At 42.1% G+C, this 22,462-nt stretch overlaps 1 protein-coding gene and 1 long non-coding RNA gene across 4 annotated transcripts; one reads left to right on the top strand and one right to left on the bottom strand.

Moving 5' to 3' along the window:
• Nucleotides 1–7,520: 7,520 nt before the first annotated feature.
• LOC120677251 lies at nt 7,521–7,928 on the top strand. The gene is made up of 2 exons (XR_005676235.1): nt 7,521–7,668; nt 7,770–7,928. It is a non-coding gene; the product is annotated as an uncharacterized LOC120677251 (long non-coding RNA).
• Nucleotides 7,929–10,816: 2,888 nt separating this feature from the next.
• Nucleotides 10,817–15,270, bottom strand: LOC120678463 (UDP-glucose 6-dehydrogenase 4). 3 transcript variants are annotated; one of them, XM_039959655.1, is made up of 3 exons: nt 15,145–15,270; nt 13,274–13,352; nt 10,817–12,683 (listed from the first exon to the last, which is right to left on the bottom strand). In XM_039959655.1, exon 3 carries the CDS (start codon nt 12,663–12,665, stop codon nt 11,223–11,225), a length of 1,443 nt encoding a protein of 480 aa, XP_039815589.1. In that variant the 5' UTR covers nt 12,666–12,683; nt 13,274–13,352; nt 15,145–15,270; the 3' UTR covers nt 10,817–11,222. The 3 variants fall into 3 exon arrangements, with proteins under 3 accessions (XP_039815589.1, XP_039815590.1, XP_039815588.1); XM_039959656.1 differs by having other exon boundaries at nt 14,827–15,163; XM_039959654.1 differs by lacking the exon at nt 15,145–15,270 and having other exon boundaries at nt 13,274–13,526.
• Nucleotides 15,271–22,462: the final 7,192 nt, after the last annotated feature.

The raw sequence follows: 22,462 nt of genomic DNA, 5'->3' as shown, positions 1-22,462 counted from the left end.
GCTTTTTTCTCAAACTTTCAACAACACTGTTCATTCAAAAGTGAAGTGAAATGAGTACCACTAATTTGTGGTCAAAACTACTTTTAAGTGTGCCTTACAAGTTTATCAGTCTGCATAATATTTATAGAAAAAGGCTTAAAGTAAATATCAAGTTTCTGCAATACACACTACTACATAAATTATTTTTAAAGATGGAAAAAAGGTATTTTTAGGAGTGGATAATGCACTTATCCCTAAAAATAATATTTGGACTCACCCCTTAAATCAATTTTCCATGACCGGCCCTTACAAATCCTAAAAAAAATAAAAATAGAATAATAAAATATGAAAACTAACAAAATTACAAAAATAAAAAAATAAAAATGAATATAAACTATAAATATTCACGACAAAAATGAAAATAAAAAACATAATCTTACTTGTACAATCATTTTTATTTGTCCAGATTTTTTGGAAACCTTCGCAACTTGGAAGTTAAGAAAATAAAATTGAAAACAACAAAATAAAAATTCCATCTATTACATACTATTTTTTTGTGCATGTCTTAGAGGACTACACATGATGGGCACTTTATCGAAAAGTTACTTATTCTTCTGTAGTCTGTTCTATAATATTTGTTATTAGCTTTTTTTCTCAAACTTTCAACAACACTGTTCATTCAAAAGTCAAGTGAAATGAGTACCACTAATTTGTGGTCAAAACTACTTGTCTTACATGTTTATCAGTCTGCATAATATTTATAAAAAAGGCTTAAAGTAAATATCAAGTTTTTGCAATACACACTACTACAAAAATCAATTTTAAAGACTAGTAAAAAGTATTTTTAGGAGTAGGTAATGCACTTACCCCTAAAAATGATATTTAGATTCGCCCCGTATAAATCCACTTTTAGGGGCGGGTCTTGCCAGGACCCGCCCTTACAAATCCATAAAAAATAAATAATAAAATATGAAAACTAACAAAATTTTGAAAATAAAAAATAAAAAATGAATATAAACTAATAGAATTCACGATGAAAATGAAAATAAAAAACATAATCTTACTTGTACAATCATTTTTATTTGTTCAGATTGTTTTTGAAAACCTTCGCAACTTGGAAGTTAAGAAAATAAAATCGAAAACAACAAAATAAAAATAAAAAATATTCCAAGCAACCATCTACTACCACAAGCCCTGTAGTGTCGAGCTACAATTTTTTTGATGAAATATGCAAACTTGCATCACTTGGGATTCGAACCGCCTATCTCTAAGCCTCGCGCGTGCCTTCTTACCACCACACCACATAGTTACTCCCTCCATCCAACTATGCAAGGCCCATTAGAAAATCCGAAAAATCCAGATATGCAAGGCCTATTTTGGTTTTTCCTCAAGAGTGACACTTCGGGAATCGGTGTGGCAGTAATTCATCACGTGCATACCTCGGGAGTGAAAGCACATGCAGAGAGTAATCAAATCCGTAATAAATGCTGATTGTTCTTTTCCCAAGAAAAACTATTGATGGGAGTGCTTCCCTTGGTCTTTGAGCCAAGCAAAAATAGACCTTGCATAGTTGGATGGAGAGAGTACTTTTTATTTTATGGGGTATGAAATTATTTTGTATTAACTCTGAAATTAATTTGTAGGGATGGTCAAAAACTACAGTAACTCCGCTACATTGGTAGGAGCGGGCTATTTTTTGACATGCCTACAAATTATTTTCCGGTAATGCTTAGATACTGATGTCCGACGGAGCTGAAAAATTCGGATGCAATGTGGCGTTTTCCTGTCCATGAATATCTTATCTTTGTTAGGATTAATTAATAGTGATCAATTAGGATTAATTATGTCATTAGCAATTACTAATGATATCTGTACGTAGGCATAGGAAATAGACACCTTTTGGTGTCAACGGACACCCTTTGGCCTTTGGCCCTTTCGAGGACAGGCAACTGCCTTTGTCCTTTGTATATATATATATCAAACTCTTGTTCATCAATACAACAGAGATTCACTTTTCTCTACACAGGTGGTGGACTTATGTATCTTGCTAACAATACACGGCTGGATATTGAATTTGCAGTTAATTTATTAGCAAGACATAGTGCTGCTTCTACCGAACGTCATTGGGTAGGAATTAAAACAGTATTTAGATACCTCAATGGCACTAGAGATCTTGGATTGTTTTATAGTAGAAGTCAAGATCCAGTTTTGTTAGGATATACAGATGCTGGTTATTTATCATATCCACACAATGGCAGATCACAAACTGGCTTTGTATACTTACAAGGTGGTACATCAATATCTTGGAAGTCTACAAAGCAGACCTTAGTGTCTACATCCACCAATCATTTTGAGATAATAGCTTTATATGAGGCATCACGCGAATGCGTATGGCTTCGCCGAATGATAAACCACATAATACAGTCATGCGGTATTGGTGCGATTGATACACCAACAATTATCTTTGAGGATAATTCAGCATGTGTTACTCAGATGGAGTCAGGTTATATTAAGAGTAATATGACTAAGCATATTATCCCTAAGTTGTTCTACCCCCATGAACCTCAAAAGAATGGAGAGATTGAAATCTTGCAAACTAAATCTCGTGATAATCTAGCTGATTTATTCACAAAGTCTCTACCATACACTGCATTTCGTAAATGCATTGAGGGCATTGGTATGAGAAGGCTTAGAGATTTGCAAGAATCAGGGGGAGAATCTCATTGAGATATAATCTACATAAGCATCACATTACACTCTTTTCTTTATATGAGTTTTACTTCTAAAAAGGTTTTCTCACATAAAGTTTTTAATGAGGTAATAATAACACAAGGAAATTGTCATATTATCTATTTTTCCTCACAGAGGTTTTTCAAGGATAATATATGACATATTGATCTCAGATCAAATTATTTTAGACTATGACTTTAGAATTACCTAAAGGGTCATTTCTCCTTATTTTTCCCATTGGGTTTTAAGGAGTTTTACCTGTTATATCGATATACTTTGGTTTTTTTCCAACAGGCTTTTTCCAAAGCTTCAAGACAATAACTGATGAACAAGTAAACAATACCTACAAGAAGACAATTGATCAAGGGGGGTAAACAATACCTACAAGAAGACAATTGATCAAGGGGGGTGTTAGGATTAATTAGGATTAATTAATAGTGATCAATTAGGGTTAATTACATCATTAGCAGTTACTAATGACATTTGTACGTAGGCATAGGAAATAGACACCTTTTGGTGTCAACGGACACCCTTTGGCCTTTGGCCCTTTCGCGGACAGGCAACTGCCTTTGTCCTTTGTATATATATCAAACTCATGTTCCTCAATACAACAAAGATTCACTTTTCTCTACACAATCTTCTCCCCATCGCTGTCTTCTCCCATTGCGGCAGCAAAAGCTCATGCCATTTCCCATTCCTCTCTCTTTCCCATTCATGTCTCTCCGTTTGTCCTCTCTCCCCAGTGGGACTAGTCGAGGGGAAAGAGGCCGCCACCGTCGTGTCCGCACTGAGCTCTTCCCGTCGCAAGCTCCCCCGGTGCGGTACCTCATCAGCTGCAAGCGTTTCGTGGAGCGGGCCATGGAGTCCGACGCGCTCCTCCCCAACGTCGATGAGCTCCTCGCCGACGCTGACCCCCTCGGCTCCTAATCGGCCCTCTCTAGCCCGAGCCACTCGTCGTCCTGCAGCTCCCGCCCAGGGCTGACTCCGACCAAGCCGTCGTCTCCCGCGCCATCCGGCGCCTCGTGCTTCTCCTCAGCCTACGCAGTGAGTTCTTGACGGGGAGCACGACGCGGTCGGCGATCTAGAGCTTGACGGCTTTTCCTTGTTGTGCTCGACGCTAGGTAGGTAATGGACGCAGCCGCGGTGCCCGTGCCCGGCACGCTTGACGCCTTCTTCGTCGGGCCGCACCACAACTAGCTCCGTCCCGCCGCCTCCGCCTGGGGCCGCTTCCCTCCTCCCTGCCGCCGTCCATGCCAAGACTGACAAGCGAAGCGAAGGCGAAGGAGGTGATATTACAAACATGATTTAGCCATGTTGCGGCCGTGATTTTGTGTTGTTGCGGCCGTGATTTTGTGTTGTTGCAGCCATAATTTGGGATTTTTAATTTATTTTTGAGATGTTGCAACCTGTTTTTGTGATATTTCAAATGTGATTTTGTGACGCTGCAATTGTGATTTATGCGATGTTGCAATTGTGATTTATTCGATGTTACAAATTCATGATGTTACAACTACGAATTCGTGACGTTGCAACTACGAATTCGTGATGTTGCAATGTGATTTATTTGACGTTGCAACTACAAATTTGTAATATTGCAAATCTTACATGCATTAAATGTTGCGGCTGGAGTTTTACTGGGCTGTTACCGTCCGATGCTAGGCCCGAACGTCGGACGTCCAGGTACTAGCAAGCCCCATTATTTTTATAGTAGTGCAATCTTTAGTTGTATACGCGTGGTATACGCAGAGTATTTTTCTCTCTCTCATGCCTAACTCATGTAAAGGCAGTAAATGCCGGTATTTCTAGTTTCACTGGCTCGGCTCTCCCTCGTGACAACAATAGCACAGACGGCGAGAGGAGCTGAACCTTCTGAGAGCCTTCCTAGAAGCGATCGACCTAAAATGCAAGAGGAAAAGGAAGCTATGCATCACGCGATTTCGCCGACGGCAACAGGCACGCGCCACAGACAAATTATCCCAAGTCAGTAAGCTGGAGCCTGGGACCCATTATAACGATCCCGCGTGCACAAACGTAGGCCGGGAGCCGGCGAGGGAAGCGAGAAAATTTTCTTTCCGGGGAGGAAATTGGGACGCCCCCGGGTCAAAATCGTCTCTTGGCAAGCAAAGCCTCGGCTCCGGTTGGAGGTGGTGGTGCTCGTCGGATACAGGCTCCCTTCACCAACGTGGTCCACAGCGGCGGATCCAAAGGGGGGGCTAAGGGGGCTCGAGCCCCCCTACTGTCTGGGAATCCATGGATCCCCCCTCAGCCCCCCCTCTAATTTTTAGCCACCATGGATGAGCAATGGAGATGCTGGAGGTAGAAGAAGACTCTTTCTTCGTGACATGGGCCAAAACAACCAACCAGCCCAGCTGCCCAGGCCGACTGGCCCAAATCGCACCCCGTTGACCGGCCCAAATGGCGCACCGATGGCCCATTTAGGATTCAGCCCACCCACCACTGGTTTTCCCCAATCGAAATCCCTGGAGGCGAAGACAGGAGGCTGGCTCGGGCACTCGGCTGCTCACGAGCGGACGGCAAGGCGGCGCCTTTGCGGAAGACAACCAGGGGCGGCGGTGGTGGGAGACCGGTGGACGGGGCGGGGGCTGCTCTGCGACAGGTAGCCAGGCAGGGGCTCGGTTGGCCGCTCGTCTGCGCATCCGCGCTGCCGCAGGGACCCGCGGTCCCGGTCTGCGGGGGTGGAGGGGCGTCCCGGCGTGGCCGCGGCCCCCAGGCGGCCGGGCGCTCCGGACTCCGGAGCAGGGGCGGAGGGCGGATGGACCAGCGGTCCGGCGTAGTCGGAGCCGCGGAGGCTCGGCATTCGGCATGACAAGATGCGGCACGCCGGCACGCAGCGCCGCGGCCGTCCAGGTATGGAACTTAAACTTTCTGACCTCAAATCCCCAATTCCATGTTATCACATGAAACTACTGTAGACTATCACGTTGATATAGTTTGGGAATATGACATGTGTTGATGAGTTAGTGTATTGTGGTCAGCCCCTCTATATTTTTTTCCTGGATCCGCCCCTGGTGGTCCATACATGCCTGTCATCACTAGGTCATGTGTTAGCACGTGAATATATTTTGAACCTTTTGTTTGAATCCTCCGGTTAAGTATTCAGCTCAAAAATATGCTCTCTTTGTCTCTCCTGTCGATGGGAGAAAAAAAACCTTGCAGTACCATCTAACCTCAGAGTTCCAACTAGATTTCTGGAGTAAAAATGTTCGATTGGTATTTTCGGTTTTACATACTCATCCATGCAAGGATTTGTAGTGCTGATACATTCGCTAATAAGATCCTAAGTTAATGTAAACAAAATATTGAGCCATTCGCAGTGTTTAAGCTACCAGTTTAACAAAAAAAAACAATAGGGGAGAGCGGTAGGCTGATTTTTGGTCAAAATTTCGGCTGAAATTTGAAAATTGAAAGGTCAAACGAATTCAGGCCGAAAATTACGGGTAATACCTGTATGATCATTACCGATCACCACGAAAAAAGTAAATTTTCACAAAAAATCAGTAATTTGAGCTGAAATCCTAAATAGTGGCCACTATGCAACTGCCCGGCCACCTTTCATTGCAAAAATCGCATTGTAAGATGTGGCTGTCGGCTTTTGACAGGGTGCCTTGTTGCTTTCACTGGCACCTGTTTTCCATGTGAGCCCAGAATAGAGGCATTGTGGGCCTGTGCAGCTTTGTCCTCATTAACCTCCTCCAACTTTTCTTCATCATTCATATATGGGTTTATTGTGTTTTTGTCATGGTTTTAAATAGCCGGCTATAGTCTTTTTAGAGGACTACCGCTACGCTATTTGTATTTGTGCCGCTATGGCAGCTATGGGCGCTAAATTGCGCTATAGCTGCGCTAAATGGCGTAGCTTTAGCGCCGCTATAGCCTTATACTTAGCTCAGTGCTACTACTTTGGTATTTTGGAATAACTTAATATTTGATTGTATGAATTTTATTGTATTGTCAACTTAAGTGATGTTCCGGTAGCTCTAGAAATATAGTTATGTTTATGAAATTCGCTAATTACTATATTTTTGTGCATCTATTATTTGTATTTTTCATGATTTAGTAGTAACCCACTATTTGGCATAGTCTGCTATAGCCTCCGCTATAGCCTCTTAGCCTCGAAAAAAATACGCCGCTATTTGTCATAGCCCGCTATTTAAAACTATAGTTTTCGCCTCTATTTTGAACCCCAATTGCGATTTTGCCCTCATTTTTTCCGACTTTCCATTTTTACCCCTACTGTTCAATTATGAAGCCTCCGTTTACCCCTACAATTCACACCGTGAACTGCATCAAGAATATAAGAATTAAAAGAACCCTTCATAATACAGCGAAAAGTCACAAATACCCCTTGTGAATCTCTTATCCATTCTGGCCAGGCTCGTGGGGGCTGAACCCTAACCCTAAGCGAGCTCAGGCGCGCTTGCAGGGGCGAGCGGCGGGGCCAGCACCGCGCGCGGGGGCGTGGTGGGGCGAGCAGCGGGGCCGAGGCCGCGCGCGTCGGCGCGGTGGGGCGGGACGAGCGGCGCGCATGGGGCGGGACGAGCGGTGCCACCAGGGGCAGTGGCGGATGCAGGATTGGAGGCAAGGGGGGGCTGAAACAATAGAGATGTTGATTTGTGTGAAGATTTAATGGTGATTTGGAGGTCTTGCTACAGTGTTTTACGTGTAATTAGGGGAGCTTAGGGGGGCTTGAGCCCCCCTAGCCCCCTCCTGTATCCGCCCCTGACCAGGGGCGTTGCCAGGCGGGGCTAAGCGGGCCCGCGGGGGCCGCGGGGGCCACACGCGGCGGGCGCTCGCGGGAGCCACGCCCTGCAGGTGCGAGCCACGAGCAGCGGGTGCGTTGGGCCCCGCGGGAGCCACGCGCGGGGGAGCTTGGCCTGCGTGCGCGGGCGGCATGGCGGCCATGGATCCGGAGTGCAGAGATGTGGAGGTGGTGCTCAGGTACAAATTTTGATTTCTGACCGTCTATTGGACACATGTGGGACGAATTTTTGGGATTTAGATGATTGCACTAATTTTCTTTCAATTGCTCTGATTTGTAGGCCAAATCAGATGAGTTTGAATCTTGTTGTTAGGGTTCGATCATTCTTTAGTTTGCCTGGATATGTATGATGCCGTTATGCTTTGGTGGTACATCTCTTTTGAATATGTATGATGGGATATTATCTATCTGTATGCGATTTTAACTTAGTTTTGTGTCATGTTGCTGACCAAATTTCTGTCAAAATCTTGTTCATATTCTTATTGAAATGCTGCTGAAACATAATGACAAATAAGGGTATATTCACAAAGTTCTAAAAAAAGTAGGGGTATATTCGCAAGGGCAAAATTGTCCTCTTTCACACCATTAGGTGCTGTTAACGGAATAGGGGTAAAATGAGTCTTCATTTCCAAACAGTAGGGGTAAAAATGCAAAGTGAAGAAAAGTGGGGGTAAAATCACAATTGAGACTCAAAACAGGGGCAAGAACGCAATTGCCCCTTCAAATATTTATATTCGGTTTGTTCATTTTGTTTTTCATTCTGCTAAATTTGAGCTTCTTTTTTCATGTAACAAATGATTCTGCCTCAAAATTTGTATCCCGATTTGAAGGTTGTATGAATCCAAGTTTTTTCATCTCTAGTTGAGGTTGTCTTGTTCAAAGTTTTCCCTAACCTGAATAAAAAGGTTGTCTAGTTCCAATCTTTACAATTGAAGGTTCCTTAGTTCAAAGTTATGTATTAATGTTTCATTCATATTGAAAACTTGTCAGTACAAAAGCTTAGTTTTGACTTTTGATCCGCTCCTTGAAATTGTTTTTCTTCGACTGTAAATTCAAATAGTCTTCCAGAAAATAATACCGCAATTTGTCTCATTTTCTCTCGGCCTGGAAGTTTTTGCTTCATAATATCAGCCAAACAGCCCAACTTATTTTTTCATATATATGATGTCCAGCTCACTGTTCATAAGATGAACTGCTCAGCCTCTTACTTGTGGGGAGTGTATTTGCCGCAACAGAAAATACTCTAGTAGAAACTAGTGCATTGTTTTTTTTTCTGTTTGTGTGGATGTGGCGGTTTTAACCTGCTCTGTAATTCCGATGCGATTCGAGTGGTGGTTGAAGTGTGATCCTAGTGCTCAAATAGTTGGAGTTCATATGATAGAGACGTTACGGAACTGAGAGGTGTGCAATATTCGTGCACCATTAATTGAAGACAAATATATACAAGAAAAATGCGACTTATATGTCAGTATCTATGATCTCTGCGGGAGTAAAAATCTTCGATTAGTATTCTCTATGTTACATAGCCGTCCATGCTAGGGCTTCCCAAGATAAAAACTATAGTGCTGATACAGTAGCCAGAATGATTCTGGATTTATGTGAACAAATATCGATACAATAGATACTAGGCACACTGCTTATTGATGTGGCGGCGTTTCTGACAGGGTGCCTACTGCCTATTTATTTTCCATGTGAGCCCAGGACAGAGCTAGACATTGTGGGCCAGAGCAACTTTGTCCTAGGTGGCCTACTACAAATATTCTCCATCATTCGTATATTTCATTTTTTTTCAGCCAGTTCGTTCATTGTTCTTTTCTTTTGGTTAAATCTTAGTCTCTTCTTTTCTTTTGGGCTTTGGCACATGATATCTTCCTCAAAAATTCTATATTGACTTGAAGGTTTTTTATTCCAACTTTTTCATCTTTAGTTAAGGTTGTCTAGTTCCATGTTTTCCCTAGCCCCAAGCTTTTTTATACGATTGAAGGCTTTTAGGTTACTTTTTTTCTCCAAATGAAATTTTAAGCCAATCAAAAGTTTTTGAGTTCAAAGTTTCATGTAGATTATTTCATTCAAAAGATTAGTGTTCGCACCTATATTTTGAAGTTGTCCATACAAAAGCTTAGGTTTGTGGAGGGAGAGAAGCCGGGTGGCCAGCAGGCCAGCCTCTGAATCAAGCGCCCCGGGTTCGATTCTCCTCGGCCGCGTCCTCGCTAGAGTGGAGGGCGGGTTGGCCGGGGCGTAAGAACCCCGGTGCCTAGCGTCCTGACCCTGACGCAGGGGGCTAATCTAGCCTCTGGCCCCTACTAAAGCTTAGGTTTGAGCCACTACATGAGATTTTGTTTTCTTCTATTACAATTTATAAATTTTTAATTTCAAAAAGTCTTGCAAAAATAATACTGCAATTTATCTCAATTTCTGAAACCATGAGCTTTTTTGGTTATAAGCCAAGTGGCATAGATTTTTATAGCAAAAGCCACTTATATTAACGTATGATGTGCAGATAATTGTTTATAAGAACTGCATGACATGACCCTTTTCATGGGACTGTGTTTGCACACAATTCAAATAAATCATACCAATAGTACAAACTGTAGCTTGCAATAGTGCGTGTTTTGTTTTTTTTTTCTGTTTATAAGATGAACTGTATTGCCTCCTTTTCATGGGGACTGTGTTTGCATACAAGAAAAATAAATCCTACTAATAGTACAATTTGTAGCTTGCACAAGTGCGTTTTTTGTTTTTTCTGTTTTCGTGTGGATGTGGCGGTTTTAACCTTATCTGTAACTCCAATGTGATTTGCGTGGTTGTCCAAGTGAGGTCCTTGTGCTCATTCCGTTGGAGTTCGCGATACAGGAAAAATGCAACTTAGATTGGCACTGCTTGCTCCGAACCTTTCAGCATTGAAAACACGTGTGTTTCTTGAGGTACTAGTGGTTCTGGCTCTTCAAGTAGACCGCCATGGTGGTCTGTGGAGGAGACTCGTGTTCTCACAAATAATAAAAAAAAAACTTGAGTCATGGACTCAAAATGGTGGCAAAGCAACCAGTTTACCTTAAAACATGTAATTTGTATTCGGAGTACATCAACTCAAGCTCTGTTCAAGTTTACTCATGTAAAACGTGTCCCTTTGAACAAGTTTACCTTGGTTGCATCTGACCTCCAAGCCAAAATTATGAAGTTACTTCTGCCCATCGATCGAGATGCATCAGAATTCTTTCAAAAAAGTATGCATTGACAGAACAAAATACATGACGCCACACATGCAGCAAGGACTGATGACAGATCATATAAGGACAGTCACATGGTGCACTAGCACACACCAACATATATTAGAACTGCACCCACCATTAATTGACATCCATTAGTGTTCGAACAGAGGAAGCATGCATAGACTGAACAAAGACAAATGTATAAACATAAGAAGGCATAACTAGGAGTGACCATATCTTTGCAAAATACTATGTAACTTAAAACTAGCTTATATTTGGTGATGGAGCAGAAACCAAACGGTAAATGAATAAACAAAGAACGATGAACATGAATACAACTGGCAACCGGGCTATGGCTGCTGCGACCATTCAAACATAAACGGAGATACTAACATCCAATTTTGTGCCTGAGAGAATTGCCGTGCCTCCAGCAAAAGCAAACTATAAAGAATGGTCAAACAATTCCTCTTCTTGGTAGACTTCCTGCAGTTCAAGTGGCACGCTTGCGATGGAAATCTGGGAAATTAAGCAACAGCAGGCATATCCTTCAGCCAAGCATCAAGTGGCTTGCCAATTGAGTAGACGATGAAGCCAATCTCCCTGAGCTTCTCACCGTCAACAATGTTGCGCCCATCAAAGACAAAAGCTGGCTTCTGCATGTTGTCAAAGATCTTCTGGTAGTCCAAGGTCTTGAACTCGTCCCACTCGGTGAGGATGCAGAGGCCATGGGCGCCCTTGGTGGCCTCGTATGCATCCCAGACCACGCTCACCTGCTTCACAGCACTGGGGCTTGTAGGCTGCAGGTGCATCGGATGGTCCCAATCGAACTTGTTCATGGCGAGGTCCCGCTGGATCTGATCCTCAGTGACTTGGGGGTCATAGATGCTGATCTGAGCCTTGTCACCCAGCAAGCCCTTGCACACATCAATGGCTGGGGTCTCCCTCGTGTCACCGGTATCCTTCTTGAAGGCAAAACCAAGAACGGCGATCTTCTTGCCAGCAACAGTGTTGAACATGGAGGAAACAACACGGTTCACAAACCGGCTCTTCTGGTAGTCATTGATCTTGATGACCTGTTTCCAGTAGTTGGACACCTCGGGAAGGCCATTGCACTCACAGATGTAGACCAAGTTCAGGATGTCCTTCTGGAAGCAGGACCCACCAAAGCCAACACTGGCGTTCAAGAACTTGGGGCCAATCCTTGAGTCCTTCCCAACGGCGTAAGCCACCTCAGATACATTGGCACCAGTGGCCTCACAGAGTGCCGAGATGGCATTCACAGAGGAGATCCTCTGGGCCAAGAATGCATTCGCAGCAAGCTTGGAGAGCTCGGCAGACCACAGGTTGGTGGTGAGGATCCTGTCCTCAGGAACCCAGTGGGCATACACATCCTTAAGAGCCTGAACGGCCTTCCTGCCCTCAGGAGTCTCCCGGCCACCGATGAGAACTCTGTCAGGCTTGAAGAGGTCCTCAATCGCTGTGCCCTCCGCAAGGAACTCTGGGTTTGAGAGAATCTGGTAGTTGATGCCCTTGCTATTGTGAGTCAAAATCTTTTCAATAGCCTCTGCTGTCTTTACTGGGACAGTGGACTTCTCAACAACGATCTTGTCTGACTTGGAGACATCAGCAATCATACGGGCAGCACTCTCCCAGTAGGTGAGATCGGCAGCCTTGCCTGCTCCAAGCCCACGGGTCTTGGTGGGAGTGTTAACCGAGACAAAAATGATGTCTGCCTCAGCAACATGCTTCTCAACATCAGTGCTGAAGAAGAGGTTCCTGCCCCTGCACTGCTTCACGACATCATCAAGACCAGGCTCATAGATTGGGAGCTGGTCGCTGTTCCAAGCTTCAATGCGAGGCTTGGATATGTCAACAACAACAACTTCAATTGCTGGGCACTTGAGGGCAATGACAGCCATTGTAGGGCCACCAACATAGCCAGCTCCAATGCAGCAGATCTTCACCATCTTAGTTTACTGCACAACCTGTGATTGAAAAATGTGGTTTTCAGTGGATTGCAAAAGGCACATTTAAACATATGGCACAGATTAGAGACAAGAATCAAATTTAAGCACGAGCACCAAGATCTTGCAGGAAGCACGTTATACAAATGCGGTAGTAAAATAACATGCATAAAGATGGTTAATCAGTTGAACTGAAACAAACAGGAGATGAGGATAATCAGATGCTAAGAATTTGGAAAGATCCGCTAGTCTGGTAGCTACCAGTTTTTAAATTTAAATAGAAATTTAAATAGAATGACATGCATTTAAAAAACCACAGTTCCAGCAATTTCTATACATTTTATTTGACAAAAACAAAAGCAATACAAAAAACCCAGGTCACATCTGTTAGCAGCAAGCTGCAATAAAGAACTGAAACTCTCATCCACAAAGGCATCAAAAGAAACAAAGATCATGAGCCAAATACTATTCAAGTGAACTCTCAGATCTGAAGATATCTTAGTAATAGAATTTGAAGAACAACTATAACTACAAAATGGACTTGCAGTTCTGGCAAGATCCAGTGTGAAATCAAAACGAAGACAAACATGGGATCAGGTGGGAGCCCTTACCAATCTCAAGAAGTTTAGGAAGATCTTTGGAAGTCACTACTAGAGAAGAGATGGAGGCAACCTCTTGTATGCAGAGCAGCTGCCAATATGCAGAGTGAGGGTTAGCTCCTTATAAACCCCTTGCCACAAGGCCACAAATTAGATCTACCCCAACCCTCTCCCTTCAAAAATAAATAACTGTGTCAAGTTTGGTCAGTTATCAGAATAATTGTGGAGGTGTCAGTTGGTCTAACAAAGCAAAGTGCTCATGCTACACATGAGCCCACCAAACTTCCATTAATCATAAAGGTTCACATGAGTACATGACACACCACCAAACCTCTTTCCTTTAACCCCCATTTAAAAAATAATGCCAGACGCATAAACAAAAAAAGGTGCTAAGCTGTAGTTCTGTAACCAAACAGCCTGATGCTCTTATCAGATCTGACAGCTCCATCTCCGTTCTCACTCAATCTATCTGTATCCCTCGTCTAACTTACATAACTAAGGTCAGACATGAGAAGCTGAGATGGCTGAGTACATGTAGCCCATGAAAAGGAACATGATGTGCAGAATAACTAGGGATAAGCAACCCCAGTATTCTAATACATGGTCAACTAAGAGCAACGAAATAATTGAGACATGGACCAAATAATATAACCCAGAATGGAATGGGAAAATTTATAGCTATAGATATATTGAAGAGTAAGAAATACAAGACGTATATTTCAATGCTGCTGTATCAACCTAATGAAGACAGTAGAAAACATTCAAAGCCTAGGCAGTCAAAGTTAGGAAGCTGATGCACATGTGCACTATTTACTGATTGATACCCAGAGGTGGAATCTTCTGTAGAACTGTAGAGAACATAAAAGACTAATAATTATAAAAGGGGGAAAAAGATTCTGTGGAGGCCTTCTTTTAAACCCAATAGGCGTAAGCTTTCAAAAAAATCCGAGAGGTGTGTAAACAGGAAAATGATGAGGATCTATAATTGTGCACTGTAGCCATTTGATTACAGGTACTAATAGAATAAGAAAGACTCCACCTGTCTGTCCACTGCCAGTCATCATTTGGAGAAAGGCGCTAGTAAGAACTTGCTTACACAGTCTAAACCGTGGATTGTCACATGCCCATCTTTCAATTTAACATGTCACCAAATCCTAACTTCTTTTTCTAAATGAAGACTCCGCAAAAACGTTCATGTATGCACAAATCATACAACATAAACATATATTCTTTAGGGAAAAGATATCTATTTCTTTGAGACCTAGGACGCCATAGGAATAAGAGAAAAAGAAAAGGCAAAAGACAACAAGCCAAACATGCGCAATTTAAAACCAACAACAACATCAACAGCAATGACAGCAACTAGTAGAAAACAAAACAGAGCCTTCCTCACTACGAGGCATTTTAACAAACACCAGATATGTATCTCAAGTCAAGAATTCCCCCACGAGCCCCCCTCGTCGTCGCTAACAATAATTTAGGCAGAATTCCACCGACATCGGAAGAAAAGAGGAGCACACGCAGCACAGTACCATCTCCCCCCACCCGATTCGGTTGGAACTAACCGAAGGAAAGTTGGTGACTCCCTTTGAGTGCCTGCGAAGGGACCAAGAAACACGGCAAGCCACCTACACGCACGCACACATGGGGCACCAACTTCCTCTGGAAAATCGACCGCCATTGGTCCGTGCTCCGCGGAGCAGCAAGCAAAGCCAACCCACCCGCCAAGGGCAATTTGGGTCACATCGTCCAGACCAACTCTCGCAACAACGCAAGCAAGCAAGGTAGTGCTCAGCACAAACGAAAGAAGAGTCAATCCGGGGTCCAGATGGATCTTCGGCAGAACAGTAGGGCGCAGGAGGACGAGTTGGAGAGGAGAGTACCCAGGTGGTGGCGGAAAGTGAGCCGGAGGCGACAGGCGGGGAAGCCGATCGACGATGCAGTGCGCGGCTTTGCGAATTGCGAGGGGGTGAAGAAGGAAATCAAGATGATAATGGCCGAAGGAGAGAAAAACGGCCAAAGTATCAGTTTTCACAAGACATGAAACCGTCCGCGCTCCTCTATTCAAAATTTACAGTTCAAAGTTGGATTTTTCCCAAACATTTTAATGAAAATTCTTTGTATTGCTACAGTCTGAAAATTTAAACTCCACTAGGACTTTATCGATTGCTATTGTGCGCCGAAGTGAAAACATTGCAAAAACTCTCGGCGGGTTAGTCCGCTGTGGTTTTACAACAGTTCAATCAGAAACAGATTGTAGGTAGGAAAAGTCCGAATTATTTGCCAAACATCGGATAATCCTTTAAACTAAATCTTTTATTTAATTTACTTCTAAAATTATACCAATTAGTATTTTTCCCCTTTAATAAGACTTTTTTTCTAGAAACATAAATAGTCTTTTAGGTTAAACTAGAAAAATACTACGTCGTTTGGCGCCCCCGAGAGGCCCGTCATAGACGAATATATCTATATTTATAAAGTTTTGTTGCTGGCTCGGTCAAATTTGATTTGGGTTCTTAAATATAAGTGTGTGAGGTGTGGACCGTTGAAATATGTCTATGGATCGTCCATGAGTCCGTAGCGAGAAAGTTTGCATGTGACATTCATTATAAGTGTCAATGCCGTGTGTAAATGTGCGAGGCAATTCAACCGTCACCGATACACGAGTTTTATGTGAATATGGTGTTCATGGAGTGCGGATTGGTTTTAACAAAGTTTAGGGGTTTTGTCGTAAAATTGCTATCAATAGAGTGCGTGTTGATTTTATTAAAGTTCAAGGTCTTTTTGGTTTTTCCAAAGTTTAAGGGGGTTTTCATAAAATTACCATCAGCAAATTACCGTCAGTAGAGTGCATATTGATCTCATTAAAGTTCAGGGGGTATTTTGTAAACTTGACATTCACAAAGACTGGAGGCTGTTTTGCAGAATTGCCATCCATCGACTGAGGGTTGATTTCACCAAAGTTCAAGGGAATTTTTGCAAAATTTACGTTCCCAGCTGTCCTCTCCGTCGAATCGGCCGATCCAATGGTCGAGTAATTCTGGCCTACGTGGCCATCTTCAGATTTAGTTATAAGAGATTTTCGCAAAGTGATAGTAGACATTGTAAATACAATAATATTTTTGTCATTATTTTAATACTCTAGGACATTTAATAAAAATTAATCCTAGGGATGTAAAAAAATTATAATATAGTTTATTATAAGTTATGATGCCCACTATCACTTCATAATTTTAAACATTGGACTTCACTTGAGGACGGAGAAGAAAGAAACACAAAATGTATTGAGGGGTAAATCGAGTCAATCGACATAAAATCATGGAAGTAAATTGAACTGAAAAATAGTTTAGGAGTTCATATAGACTTTGTTGTAGGAGTAATTTGGAATTTTTTTTATCGTAAATACATACTGTCTAGGAACTTATTAGATATCTCAAATACACAGACGAAGTACTTTATGCATAAACCTTTTACACGCCGGAGAAAAAGTAAGTGAAATATTAGACATCAATACGATCTTAGATCACACAAACTTCTCAATAGTTTTTAAACCATATTTGTGACACACCACAAATATACTATCAAGAAGACACTTCTCGACATAAGGCGTATGATTTTAAAATATCAACACTCAATACATATAAGGCAATTGTAATCGAATTTTGAAATATAGTTGATATCGTCATCTTGCAACTGAGTATATAAAACAATATTAACATTATACAAAACACCAAGCTAACATCACACATGGGTCCGTAAAAGTTACTTATCACCGATAGACGACTATCTGTGATGAAGGATGTACAATCCTCACTTTCAAAGCCAGCAGTTCTAGCGGGCTTCTGCAGAGCAGAGCACAAATATGATGTATTTCTTTTTCAGGATTTCTAAATATCACCGAGTGACTTTCTATCCAATTTTCTATGGTTGCGATCATGTTTTGATTGGTGCGGGTTTATTGGTTGAATCTTGAGATGCAGTTGTGTTCACGACTGGGTTTTTTTCCCTGTGGGTGTACAGTTTCCCTGAGTATTTTTCCAGCAACCCACAAGAAAATTCATTTTTTCTTGATGGTTTAGGAAAAACTCACAAGAAAATTGCAGAACACATAGGGAAAATTGCAGAACACATAGGGAAGTTCATCTTTTCTTTGTCGTTGTAGATAAACTCATAGGTAAATTATAGGAAATACAGAAAAATTCAGCTTTTCTTTGTCAGTTGTGGATAAACTCACAAGAAAAATAACATAACACTCAGGAAAATCCATCTTTTCTTTGTCGGTTCTGGAAAACTCACAGGGATATAACTGAACACATAGGGAAATTTGAAAAAAACGAAAGACACTCACACCAGGAATCGAACCAAATTCTCTTCACTCGTCAAGGAGGACTTGATCCACTGAGCTATAGCCATGTTTATGTGTTTTTGCGAACATTACGTTATACAACATGGGTTACTAGATGGATTCCAATGAATAACATAAGTACAGTTCGTCTTTCTTCTTTTAATCCTTGACTAAAACTTGTATATATTATTTCTCCCTTATATGAACTCCAAATTTGATGGGTTTTTTCCTATTTTTTCTCTAAAATCATGGAATTTCATTTAATATTATTTGTTTGTATGATAATTGTTGTTATTTTGGATTTTCACATATGGCTTGTTTTCTTCCACCCAAGTATAGATAATGGAAAAATATATTTTTGCATAAAAAATAGTGATGTAACTTTATATTTTCTAATATAATGTTAAATGTAAGGTTGTGTCAAAATTTGAGATTTATACAAGTTCAAAAAATGTTACGTGGTATTCAAATCTCAAAGTCTAACTTTAGTTTTATAAAACTATGCTACACATGTATCCCTTTATGAATAATGTATTGTCTCACTTTATTAAAACCATTTAAGCTTTTTATGGAAAGCTCAAAGACCAAAATATGTTGCCATGTTAATTTATATAATTTTTTTGACACAATTTAGATATTATTATAAGAGCTCTTTTACAATGGTTGGTGGTGCCTCTTGGTGCCCAAAAATAATTAATTTAATTAGTTTGAGGGGCGGAAGGGTACCGTGGTAATTCGCCACCCCCAAACCCCACGCCCCCCTCCTCCCCGCACCAAACCAACGCCCCTAGGCAACTGTCCTGCCTCACCCGGTCACCCCCTGCCGGATCGCTGCTGCCGCCGCCGCCGCCGCACCCTTCACTCGGCCCTGCCTTCGCCTTATACTTGAATTAATCAGTATACTACAATCATTAATTTTTTTAATGTTGTTGATGGATGCAGGAGGAAATGGAGGATCTTGAGTCTTTGTTGGAGTACAATGAAATTGTTAGGAAGATGTTCACAAACGAAGATGAAGGATTTTAGTTTTATAACAACACATACGCTCTTCATAAAGGATTTAGTGTGAGGAAAAGCTATGTTGAGTGGAACAGTGAGCACACTGAGCTGATCCATCAGAGATATGTTTGCAGTCGTCATGGTTACCGTGAAGAGAAGTACGTGAAGAAGGAGATTAAGAAGAGGAGGCCATGGGATATAACTCGTGTTGGATGCCCTGCAAAATTGGTAATTGCACTGGACCGGAACACCGGGCAGTGGTATGTGAAGAATTTCATCAATGAGCACAACCATCCACTGGCTCCAGACGACCTTGGTTGCCTGCTGCCTTCACATCAAAAAATCAGCGATGCTCAGAAAGCTGAAATTGTGGAGCTGGGGGTTGCTGGGATCCGCAAACACCAGATTTTTGAAATTATGGAAATGCAGTATGGTGGGTACGACAAGGTTGGCTATACATCAAGGGACTTGTATGTGACACCTCTGGTGTCTGTGTTCTAAAAGCTAATTCATTTAACTCACATAAATTGTAGAAGGGGTTTTGGAAATTAAATTTAGAAAAAAGGTAAAATAAAAGTCAAATAATACATTTGGAAAATATAATGTGAGAGTAAAGGGGTTAAAAACCTACTCAAAATCCTATTTAAAAATGTGCATAAAAATAAGTTTGGGTGGTAATTGGTACCTTAAATGACATGTGCTAAATTCAACTTCCAGCAAAATCCTATCAAAAACCAAATAAAAATCAAAGCCCTTTTGTGCAAGTTTGAAATTTTAAATTAGTTAAAAATGTGGACTTAAAATGAAACATTGCCTAAAACAAAAGTTGTAGATCTTGAAAAGTTACACAAGTTTGCTATTCAACACTTTTTCATTTGAGCCCCGAAAAAGAGAGAAAATTTTAGTTTACCAAGAGGTTCCCGAGATTTCGGAAATTACAGAAAGGTCCCTATCTCCATCTCCCTCTCTATTTCCGCCGCCGCTCGCCTGTTCGCCGCCGGTAGACCTCATCCACGGCGTGTCCGCGGCCAACTGGACCCAGGAGGGCCCGCTGAGGACACCTAGATGCCCCCTTGGCCTCTCCTCGCGCCCACACGCGTCCCTGGCCACTTGGGCGCTTGCCACGCCGCCCGCCATACGCCGCGCCGCCTCCTCCTGCCGCCACCTCACCGCCGAGCGCTCCTGGACTAGTTCGACCTTCCCCCAGGGGCCGTTTAGCTTCGCCTCGACGCCCTCCCTCCAATAAATAGGACCAGAGCCCCGCTGTCGCGCGACCCCTCTCATTTTTCCTTCCTCCGCCGTCCGCCATCGTCGGCGAGCTCGAGCTCGCGCGGACAGGCCATCCCCGACCCACATTGCCCCATCCGACCTCACCAGTAGCCTCACCCAACTCCAGTGATGCTCACGCACGCCCAGAACCCCACTCGAAGCCCTCTATTCACCGCTACCCAATCGCGGCGCCTCACCCAACTCCAGTGATGCTCACGCGTGCCCAGAACCCCACTCGAAGCCCTCTATTCACCGCTACCCAATCGCGGCACCGCCGGCGAGCTCAAGGCTCCCCGTGGACCGGTCGATTCCGGCAGAGATAGAGCACAAGACCTACCCCAGAAGCTTCCTCACACTCTTGCGGTGCTCGTGTGCTCGGCGTTCGACTACCCCGAGCCCTCCTTAAGCCCCACCGCCATCAACGCCGACGAGCTCGATTCCGGCCACCCAACCCCGAACACCGGCATTGTTAGGTAGCTCTCGAACTCCTCTACCCCACGTGCCTCCCAGTCGCAGCCCCGGTAAGCCCTGCCTAGCAGAACACCACCGGCAAGATGCGGCTGTGGAGAAGGACGACGAAGGATCCGGTTGTAATTTTTCTTTTTCGTTCAAGGGTCTGAATGCAAGTTTTTCAGAGTCTGGCAGTGAACTTCAAAAATTCATAACAAATCACAAAAAAATCATAAAAATGCAAACTCAAATGTTCTAGAACCATTACACTGAAATCTACAAGTTTTGTTACACCCAAATCTTCAGAAACCATGCCCATTTTAATCTATGAAAAAGAATAGCAAAAACATCAAATGTTTTTCTGGAAGTTCTTCTCACTGAATGACCTTGATTTTTGGGTATGTTAGTCCTGGTAGAATATTAGGCTTGAACAACCAAGATTTTCAAATCTGCTACGGAACTTCATGATTTAATGCTGGAAAACATGGACATGATTTAGCTCTGTAATTTTTTCTGGAAGCATATGTAACTGAAATGTTGCTGATCCAAAAGTTTAAGAAATGTTAGAGCTAGTTTACTATATATCATGTTTAATGCTTGTTTAATCAACTTAATCCACCATATATAGTTGTTGTGCTTAGAAAAATCTAGATTTATTTCTGGAGCCTTATTTTAGTTCTGGAATCATGACTGCAAAGTTTGGACTCCATTTATTGAGTATTACTTTAGTTATAAATCATGCTTAGTAAATCATGGCTAGATTTAGGTTTGTTATTTTTGTTCTGGGTAAAATGGATCCTTTTTTATCATGATTTTTGGACATGTTCTTAGTCAGAGTACATACTTCCTATGGTAAAAATTTCACTTGCAGTACTGGTCATCTTCAATCTTGAATTAATATGCAAGCTCATGTAAAGTTAAATGCATAATTAAATTATCTGGTAAAAATAATGCTTGATAATTTTTCTGGAACATGTTTAGACCATATCTAGGTTCTGGTAAAATTTTGGATCCAAAAGCCTTGTATAACTCTCTGTGGAATTTATCTTTGATGATAGCTTGATGATTTTGTTAATTTTGTGACCCCTGCTGCATCAGTAAATAAAATCTGGAAAATTTACAGTATTGAGTAGATGATATATAGATGCTCCTGTAAATTTGTAGCACCAGAAACCATGCCCATCTTTTTGTGCAAAATTGTAAAGTCTTACAGTGATCTAGTTGCATGATTAAATGCTTAATGGTTAGATGCTGAAATTTATCAAGTGGATGCTAGATTGTCTGAGCTGTTCTACCTTATTATTTTCATCACTAGTTCATGAGTAGATTTTTCTGTTATGAATTTGTGAACAAATTCTAGGTTTTAATTCTAGAAATGGAAAACAACCCACACACTCCTTCATGAAGATACTTAGTTGTAAATACTACTCCATAAATGACTGCCCAGTAAATGAACTCACAAAGATCATCCTTAAGTTAATTTTGTTGGACTACAACTTTATCGTGAAGGAGAGAAATCATTTATCATATTGTAACCACGAAAATCTTGCATTGCATATAGACGCGGTTAATGTCGCCGACGGAGATTACGGGCTGGTTCCCGCGGACTCTCTTGTAACTTCGGAGGTTAATCTAAATTGTGCTAATGTGAATCAAGACCTGGGCCAAGCCCCAGAGGACTCTCAGCTTGACAGTGCCCAGAAAAGCAAGCCCCGGTGCATAACCTATTATTTTCCGCATTATTATTTGCGCATTTACATTTTCTAGGCATTGATCGAAAAACTTAGATGCATGATCCCTAGGTACCTATGTTTTATATACGGATCTTTTTATCGACTAGTTGCCCTGCTAATTAGGAACGGTAGAAGTCGAGTGGTTTCCTGCCTCTCACGAGCATATAGGAATTGACTGACTTTAAATTCCTACTGAAATATAAGGATAATGGGCGGGGTTGTGTAGTTGTGATACCCCGCTGGTGTAGTAAAAAATGGTTAAGGCCACGGTGTGTGGTTCATTTCGTTAAGTGTTTGAAAGTACTAGCCACATGCCGAGAAATATGGTAATCGGTAAGCTTAAGTACCTGATTGGACCGGCGAGTGGAACAATCATACACCCTCTTGGTAGAAGTAGGTTTTATT

The sequence above is a fragment of the Panicum virgatum genome, chromosome 6N (assembly GCF_016808335.1).
Source record: "Panicum virgatum strain AP13 chromosome 6N, P.virgatum_v5, whole genome shotgun sequence".
Lineage (NCBI taxonomy): Eukaryota > Viridiplantae > Streptophyta > Magnoliopsida > Poales > Poaceae > Panicum > Panicum virgatum.
Note: the sequence above shows the minus strand (reverse complement) of the source record. Positions and strands in the feature narration are given on the sequence as shown.

Excerpts from the sequence above, each read along its gene's own strand:
- LOC120678463 (XM_039959655.1), bottom strand. The coding sequence starts at position 12,665 with ATGGTGAAGATCTGCTGCATTGGAGCTGGCTATGTTGGTGGCCCTACA.